Genomic DNA, 9,677 nt, shown 5'->3' on the forward strand with positions numbered 1-9,677 from the left:
CTATTAACTATTACTTGGGCAACTTGGTAGGATCAAGTGTTCTGTTGGATTGGAAAATTTTTGATGACTATAATAAAACTAGAGAATCAAGGCGATAGATTTTCCAGGTTTGAGGAACACATGCTACTGAACTGATTGTGACACCTGGAGATCCAACACTATAGTTTGGAAAATACATTAAGGGAAGAGTTAGCACCATGAAAGAGGGAGATAAAGAAAAGAAACCACAATATTTGATAGACACAGTCAATCTTAAGCAGTATTCTCATTCCAGCCCATAGATTTCTCTGCCTTGACTTGTTTCCTTAGACCAACCTACTTGTTTCACTTTTATAGCAAATTCAAATATCCCCCAAATACTGACTAGGATACTGATTCACATTTATTATGTCCCTTTTTGCTCTTAATCCTAAACACAAAGATGAAATGGCTTACAGTACAAGTAGGCATCAAGCTTAGGTGGAAAAACAATCATTTGAAATGATTAAGTTGAGATGAAGAAGCTTTGTAGAATCCATACACAAAGGCCAAAAGGCTAGTGAGTGAACAGACTGTGAACAGCTCTGCCAGTACAGCCATGTTTAGGATGGCTGGTGACCCTGCTTCTTCTTCTAGTTTATGTTTCTTGGGAAAGAGGGAAAAAATAAAAGCCCCCAGTGATGAGTCTCTTGATCTTACCACATCAATCTCCGTGTTGGAATGTCCCATGTTACAAACAATGCAGCTATTCTTCATACGATCTAAATGCTCTCTGGTTACCACATTCTTATTACCTTAAAAACAGAAGAGATATCCACATGAAAAGGAATGAAGTTCGACTCTTTCTCATACTATATGTAAACTGAACTTAAAATGGGTCAGAGACCGAAATGTAAGAATTAAAACTATAAAACTCCAAGCAAAGCATGGGAATAAATCTTTGTGACCTGGGTTAGACAATGGTTTCTTAGATAATAATACCTAAAGCACAAGCAACCAAAGGAAAAAATAAACTGACTACACTGAAATTAAATCATGTGCTGCAAATGATACCAATAAGAAAACGAACTGACAACCTATACAAAGGGACAAAATACTTGCAAATCATATATATGATAAAAATTCTTACAGATCAATAATAAAATTTCTACAGAACTCTTACAACTCAAAAATAAAACGACAACTCATTTTTTAAAGAAAGTTTTTGGCTGCACCATGTGGCATGCAGGATCTTAGTTCCCCAACCAAGGCTCAAACCCTGCCTGTGCTGGGAGCTCCCCTGTATTGGGAGCACAGAATCTTCAACACTGGACCATTGGGGAAGTCCCAAAGACAACTCATTTTAAAAATGAGTAAAGGACCTGAATTAACATTTTCAAAAGAAGATGTACAAAAATGTGTTGACATGCACATGCAAAGATGCAAATCAATACCACAATGACACAGTACTTCACACATACTAGGATGGCTATAATCGAAAAATCAGAAAGTAACAAGTGTTGACAAGGATGTAGAGAAATTGTAACTCATGCATTGTTGGCCGGATGTAAAATAACGTAGTTACTTTGGAAGGTTTGGCATTTCCTTGAAATGTTACAAGTAGAGTTATCATATGATCCACTTGTAGGTATACATCCAAAAGAACTAAGGACACGTTCACATAAAACTTGCATACAGTGTTCACAGCAGCATTGCTCATAACAGCCAAAAAGTAAAAACAACCCAAGTGTCCATCAACTGAAGAATGGACATCACTGAAATGTGATATAATCTTAAAATGGAATGTTATTCAGCAATCAAAAGGAATGAAATACATGCTACAACATGCATGAAAGATGAAAATATTAAGCTAGGTATAAAATGCCAGTCACAAAAGAAAAACATAATGTATGGTTATATTAAATTACCCAGAATAGGCAAATCTATAGAGACAGAAAATTTAATCGTAGCCTAGGGCTGGGGAAAAGTGGAGGGTAGAAAGAGGAGTGACTGCTAATGATGTAAGACTTCTTTGGGGGATGATAAAAAATGTTGTGGAATTAGATAATGGGATGTTGTACAACGTTAGTAAAAATCACTGAACTATATACTTTAAAAGGTGATTTTTACGGTATGTAAATTACATCTCAATAAAAAAAATTAGATTCTGATGGTTGTATGACCTCATGAATTTGCTAGAAAACAGAAATGTATGGTAAATGAATTACACGTCAATAAAGTTACTTACAAAGAAAAGAGATTGAGGGGTTGATGTGAAACAAGAACAGTTTCTTATGGTCCCTCTTTGCCCCCAGCACCCCCTTTAGGCTATAAATAATAGTTTTATTCTTAAATATTCTGATTTTCCTCCTTTAAAATAGTTATAAAAGAAATGCAATATTCCAATGGAAAGATAATAGTATGTATCTCAGTATAAGGAAAGTAGCCGTATCTCATATTACTCTCTAAAACTCAAAACCTACCTCTTTGGGAATTAACGCCGCTACCTTGCTCACTTTCTCCAACCATGAGAAATTTTGCTCTAGCCTTGCTTTAGTTATAGGGACTAGAAAGAAATACACATCACTTTTGGAAGTAAAAATTTTTTTTAAATGTACAAATTTAAGATCTGGCTTCCCAAATAAAACCCATTGGTAGCCATCTGCTAGGTAGCTGAGGATGGACAGAGATATAAAGCAGTTAAAAGGGCTAGAGAGAAACTTTTCCTCTAGGGATGACCTAATGGTACACTTCTGGTCAGATCTCTAAAGAGGTGGGAAGAACAGGAAAGATTGGTTTTGTGGACTACTATCTCTGGCTTTCAGAGTTTGGTTTTGTTTAGAGCATTTCCAGTCATTTTTCACTTGTTCCACGCAAGTGTTCCCAAATGCCATCCCACTGTCTGTGTCACAATCATACCTGTACAGGTAATAACAATATCCACTTGTCGGATGACCTCACTTAATTTCACCAGTCGAAATCCATCCATACTGTAGAAATAAAGTACGATCAGTTAACCTAAATAGGCAGCTGGGAAGCCTTCTGCCACATAACCTCAAAAGCTAGTACCCAAGTTGCTTTGGTACCTATGTCACTTTTTGATATGGCTGGACTATTCTTAGCAGTGAAAAATTCAAACTGCTTCCTTAGTTCACATAGGACAGAAATAAAAGGTTCTTTCTACCACCGGGACCTCATTCTTCTTGATAATAGAGAGACAGGGTTAACTGTGAAACCCCAATCAACTTCCAGGAAGTGTCATTCTACCTGAGCCTAGTGCCCCACTGAAACTGCTCTCCCCAAGATCATCAATGATCTCCTGGATGCCAAAAGCAAATTTTTCTTGAGACTCTAATATTACTTGATTTCCTCTGTTACATAAACATTATTTGCCTTTTTAAAACTCTATTGTCCTGGAGTCCATGATGCTGTTTTCTCTTGGTTTTCCTAATTTTCTGATTGCTCCTTCTGGATCTCAGTCAATCCTTACATGTTGGTACCCTGTGGGGTGTTCTTTTCCTCTCTTTTTTCAGCATTTATCCATTCTTGCCCTTTGGATATAAATGATGCCTCACAGGCGGCTTATTTTCACATTGATATCTTTAGCTTAGATCTCTCCAAAGCGTCAGAGCCATGGATCAAATTATCCACTGGATAGCCCCTCCTCATGTCCCACAAAGACCTCAAACTTATTATCTTCCCCACTCCACCATGCCTATCTTCTCTTCTATGTTTTCTACCAACCCTATCTATCTCTTCTTCTATATTTTGTGTCTTAACCAACAACACTGCTGTTCGCCCAACTCTAAAAGTCAAACTATAATGTCCTAGCCTACTGCCTCTCTGTAGTTAAAACTGTCACCAAATTCAGTTGATTCTTTTTCCTTAATTCCTTAAAACCTCTTTAATCTATACCGACTCAATAGAGTTTGAACAAACTCCAGGAGATAGTGAAGGACAGGGAAGCCTAGTGCACTGCAGTCCATGAGGTCACAAAGAGTCAGAAATGACTTAGTGACTAAACAACAATCTAGTCCCTCTTCTTTACACATGTAGGCCTGACATTCAGATTGTATTATTCCTTGCTATGGTAGACTCTGGCCCAATCTCATTGCCTCTAAGTTTATATCTAATTCATTTTTCAGAGTGATTTCCTGAAATGCAGTCTGGATCAGGTCACTTGCCTGCTTAAAATATTAATGCTTCAGTGAGATTGCTTAGTATCAAGATAAGACAGGAAGACTTAAGTTGATATATGTGGGCAGCTCCATTAAGATTACTTCCAGCTTCTTAAATATAAACGTTATGCTCTCTCCTTCCTAGGAGACCCTTGAAAATGTTCCCTGTACCTGGAACTTACTTTCAAACTAAGAAGTCACTTAAACAAGTTTCAAGACTCAGCTCTATTGACACCTCTTTCTACCCTACCCCGCCTTGCTCTATCTTTTATTTATGTTTAATGGTCATTTTTTTTTAATTGGAAGTTTTTAAATCTCCTGCTCTTTAGTTAGATATTCCTCCTTAGTGCCCCCACAGAAGCATGTGCTATTTATCTCTATCATTGCCCTTATTACACTGCATGGCGGTTATTTGTCTGTGTGCTTCTAAAAGCAGGAATTTGTTTCATTCTTCCACTCATCCTATTCATTCTCACCACAGAGCAGAGTACCTAACATAGAATAAGTGCTCAATTCACGTTTATAAGGTAGTTTGAATCAGTATCTCAATCAGTATTAAAGCATGTTTAGGTTTTTCTAATAAACCCTGAAAGTGCTAGAATGGTGACAGTTCCCCTTGTGTGCTGGGCCTTGACTTAGACAAAGTCAACACCTCTGTTGGAGAAAACTGTGGGTTGATGGCTAGCATGTGTGAGGAGTGGTAGGCCAGGGGAAATGTCATGCCTCATCTATCGTGGGTGCCTTCCTTGGGCGGGTTAATGGTAAAGACTGAGTGGGTTATTCAGGCTACAGACACGGGGACTGTGTGGTTGTTTTCAGGGACAGTGGTACTAAGTTGGCCAAAAAGTTCATTTCATTTTTCTGTAAGATTTTATCCAATATTTCTATCCTGTTGAGGGTGGCAAGAGACAATTTTAATAAGTTACCACTTAGTGGGCATGTACTATGTGACAGCCCCTCTACACTGTGCATAGTTATATATTTATTATAATGTATGTGTTAGTCATTCAGTCATGTTCAACTCTTTGCAACACCATGGACTGTAGCCCACCAGGCTCCTCTGTCCATGGGATTCTCCAGGTAAGAATACTGGAGTGGGTAGCCATTTCCTTCTCCAGGGGATCTTCTCGACCCAGGGATTGAACCTGGGTCTCCTGCACTGCAGGCAGATTCTTTACCATCTGAGCCACCAGGGGAGCATTATCATAATAATTATATAATTATTTTCTGAACTTTCATAATTGAGGTAGATAAGATTACACACAATTTACAGATGAGAGGAACTATTTTTTAAATTTTAACTTTGGAATCATTTCAAGCTTAAGAATTATAAGCACAGTACAAACAACTCCTGTGTATCCTTCAATCAGAGTTAGTAGATTTTACCCGTCACTTTGTTTGTCTGACATTTCTTCCTGATCACACTGAGGTGACGCATCTGGGGGAGGCATGTGACAGAAGTGCTCTTTTAGGTGCATCACTTTGGAAAGGATCTGACGCCAGCCTATTTCTTTTTTGATCATTGTTTTCAAAGGGAGAGGGATGGCATGTGGAGCTGGGAAGGGGCTACCTGTTTTCTGACTCAAGGTGTCCCCTGTTACTGCTTGCACAGGAGTTGCAAATTCTAGCTTCTCTGATAATCTCTGTTCTCCCAGAGCAGAGCTCCTAGGTCTTTGAAAGACGGGTGCTTACAGTTAATACCAGCCTCTCAGGATCCAGGCCCCTCCAAGAGAAAATGTTACGTTAAAAGGCCATTCTTTGGAGGCAGTTACAAGATCACATTAGACAGTGCTGCAAAGGAAAAAGCAGATCTCCTTGTGCATGCTTACCAGGCTTGAAGAGCGCAGATGGGGTCGATCTCAGTCACATACACAATGGAGCCCATAGCTTTCAAGGCAGCACAGCACCCCTTCCCGACCTGGAGAGAGGAGAAAGAACGCATGATAAGGAAAGTCACGAAGAAAACAGCTCCTCAAAGCTTCTGGAGAAGTGTACCCTCCTTTCCGCCCCCAAAGGGAATTTCACTGAATAGATTCATGCTTGGGGGAAATAGGAAAAAAAATAAATGAATGCATTTCATAAACAAACTCTTCAGCCCTGCTTAGCACATGCATGTGCACAAGTACACCCACACTCACGATTTATAATCAAAACACAAGCTAAAAGAACATCGCAAACAGCGCATTGGAACAGTCAGAAAATCAACTTAAGGAAAAAATAGCAAAAATGCAAAGGGAAAAAGAAAGATTGTACTTTAACCAGAGGGCTTCTGAAGTTACTTTTTCCCCATTTAAAATGGTAAATGAATGTAGTTTGATGTCCACAGAACTGAAAAGTTCTAGTATATTTCTGCAAAATACATTTTAAATTCCTAATAACTGAAAGATTAAATCTTACCTCTCCATAGCCACAGACTACCACCTGCTTCCCACCAAACATCATGTCTGTTGTTCTTTTAAGTCTACAGGGGAAGAAAAATTCAATCAGAAAAAATCTCTAGTTTCTCCCTTAAGATTAGATTGAGTCCCTTTGTTTTCATGGTGGGTTTTTTTTTTTTTTTTTGGTTTTGGGTCTTTGTTTTGAATGTTGAAAGTAAGCCTGGTTTCTATTCTAAAGAAACTATTTAATGACTAGAAAGAAAAGCTCAATAAAATATGCATTTTCTGACTCCATGCTATCCAATCAATTCCATCTATATGTGAGGGTTTTTTCTTTTTTTTCCCCTTGTCCTGGGAGTAGTGCAAAAGGGAAGAAGTTATAGACCACAAAGTAACTTTTAAACATAAAAGCAATATATATTTATTATATAACATTTAGAATATATAATATTTGGAAATAAAGATAAAAAGTAAATAAAAATAATGTAATTTTATTTAGGAGGTGACAGAGCTCTGGCTTAATGTAAACTTTCTAGCTTATTGAATGAGATACATAAAATATAATATTGATAAATGAGTCTTATATTTAGTAATATCACAATGGCCAATAGGTCCCACATTAATTCAGGTAGGGTAATAGGCAACAAGGTGGAGAAGAGCCATGAAACATGCCAACATTGACTGCATAAGCAGTGAGTTTTCTGGGCTGAGTCCTTTGCAGACATGTTCTACTTCTTTGTCTCTGAGTCTCTATGAGGCTAGAATAAAGGTCCTTACTGTTTTCAGGCTCTCTTGGAAGAAGTTGTAGGAGCAGTTTCTGGTTTCTCTTTAGGTCTGGTTGATCTCCCTTCTCTAGGAAGCCCTGGCTAGGCAGAAGAAACTTTTCAACTAAAATCTGCCATTCTGAGACAGTTCTGACAAATGTCTGTGGGTCTTTCTACTCATCTATCTGGTTAACCTCTCCTGTTGAAAAGAGTCTAAAAATGCCCCAAGGGAAAGTAGAAATCTATCTTTTTAATGACTTGACAACTCCACTCACTAGGAACTAGTGTAACTCCATGAACCCCGATAAGACTCAGTAACTATCAATTAAGTGCAGAGGCAATTTCTGTCGAGTGATGAGGGTAAGTCTGGTTGGCGACAACCGTATTCAACAGTCATGGCTTAGAATGGTCCTGGACTGGCTCAGCACCAGCAAGGAAATCACTAGTGCCTGTGGTGTTCCAATCTGCCTGATGTTCAGTCTGGTAATGTGGCCCACAGGCCCTTTCTTCACTTTTCCATTAACCTATATATGATGGAAACCATTTGGTTTGGCAGTATTCTAAACCAACTTAATGCTTTCATACATAGAATTATTGAGTCATCTTAGCAAGAAAGAAGAAATGTCAGGACACAAGTGTAGACAGCAACTGGGTTCTGGAAGAACACAGTTTTTGGTATATTATATCTAAGTAGATTTTTTTTCAGACTTGTAGTCCTCACAGATTTGCCTCTGGGAAATGACCCTTTGCTCACCATGATTTTCCAGATGGCCAAAGAACTGTTATGATGGTTGTAACTTAAGTCATGACAACATGACCTGGAAGAGAAATACCAGGAACCTTTTCCTAAATCACCAAAGATACTTACTTATACTGACTTTAGTTACTGACTTCCAGTCTTGATAGGATGACAAAGTAAAAACTGTCACCAAAAGACAGGAGTTGGTCTGATTTTTTAAGTAAAATAGATTCACTTGCAATAGCGATAGCAATGGTAACTCTATGTCATAAAATACTGAGTATTGAGTATGATGTAATAGTGATAGCAAAGGTATCTTTGGGTTATAAAATATTGAGTATGATATGTGTTATAAAATATTATGTCTAAGATACAACTAGTTTCATCCTATAAGGTATATATATAGAAACAAAGAATACATTTTCAGAGTCTGTATACAGCTTAGAGGTGCTACACAAATCATTTCCAGAAACAACCAAAACCAAAAAATTTAGAACCTCAATTCAACAACTGAAGTTCACTCCAAAGATAATCCATTACCCATCAAGAATTGATTCACGGCAACAGTAGAGGTTGTCAAATTTCTGTTTCGTGACTGAGTCATTGACATTCATGGCTGGAACACACAGCTTCCCAGCTTTGGATAGCTGGTAGAGCCTAAGGAAAAAGGAAATAAAAAAGAACATAAAATAATGAGATATTACAATCCATCAGTTTCATATCAAATTTTACAAATAAGTTAATTGAGTAGGCATGAGAGCCTGAGACACAACTAGTTTCATCCTATAAAGTATATGTAGAGAAATAGAGAATACTTTTTCCAGAGTCTATATACAGCTTAGAAATAAAGATCTTAATCAAAAGGCACATGGGGAAAATCTTTAACCCACCTCTAAATTTTAAGGATTAAAATGTAAAACTTTAAACTGCTTATTAGTTTTATCTCTTTTTAATTATGAGAAACTTTTAAGTACTGTTTTAATCCCACTACTCTAAAGCAACAATTTTAACTTTCAAATAGTCTTAATTTCATAATTTCAGTATCAGATCAGATCAGATCAGTCGCTCAGTTGTGTCTGACTCTATGCGACCCCATGAATCGCAGCACGCCTGTCTATCACCAACTCCCGGAGTTCCCTGAGACTCACGTCCATCAAGTCAGTGATGCCATCCAGCCATCTCATCCTCTGTCGTCCCCTTCTCCTCCTGCCCCCAATCCCTCCCAGCATCAGAGTCTTTTCCAATGAGTCAACTCTTCGCATGAGGTGGCCAAAGTACTGGAGTTTCAGCTTTAGCATCATTCCTTCCATAGAAACCCCAGGGCTGATCTCCTTCAGAATGGACTGGTTGGATCTCCTTGCAGTCCAAGGGACTCTCAGGAGTCTTCTCCAACACCACAGTTCAAAACCATCAATTCTTTGGCGCTCAGCCTTCTTCACAGTCCAACTCTCAGATCCATACATGACCACAGGAAAAACCATAGCCTTGACTAGACGGACCTTTGTTGGCAAAGTAATGTCTCTGCTTTTGAATATGCTATCTAGGTTGTTCATAACTTTCCTTCCAAGGAGTAAGCGTCTTTTAATTTCATGGCTGCAGTCACCATCTGCAGTGATTCTGGAGCCCAGAAAAATAAAGTCTGACACTGTTTCCACTGTTT

The 9,677-nt window shown here is 38.2% G+C and overlaps 1 protein-coding gene across 7 annotated transcripts in view; it reads right to left on the bottom strand.

Annotated features, from left to right (window-relative positions):
- Positions 1-9,677, bottom strand: part of AHCYL2 (adenosylhomocysteinase-like 2) — a 193,068-nt gene that overhangs the window by 11,927 nt on the left and 171,464 nt on the right. For all 7 annotated transcript variants that reach the window (XM_010831688.1, XM_010831687.1, XM_010831690.1 and 4 more), the window contains 5 exons: positions 8,558-8,674; positions 6,534-6,597; positions 5,966-6,054; positions 2,878-2,948; positions 679-773 (listed from right to left, as the gene is read on the bottom strand). In XM_010831688.1, the coding sequence (XP_010829990.1) occupies positions 679-773; positions 2,878-2,948; positions 5,966-6,054; positions 6,534-6,597; positions 8,558-8,674 (436 nt within the window). The remainder of the gene's footprint in view (positions 1-678; positions 774-2,877; positions 2,949-5,965; positions 6,055-6,533; positions 6,598-8,557; positions 8,675-9,677) is intronic.

The sequence above is a fragment of the Bison bison genome, unplaced genomic scaffold (assembly GCF_000754665.1).
Source record: "Bison bison bison isolate TAMUID 2011002044 unplaced genomic scaffold, Bison_UMD1.0 scf7180017864530, whole genome shotgun sequence".
Lineage (NCBI taxonomy): Eukaryota > Metazoa > Chordata > Mammalia > Artiodactyla > Bovidae > Bison > Bison bison.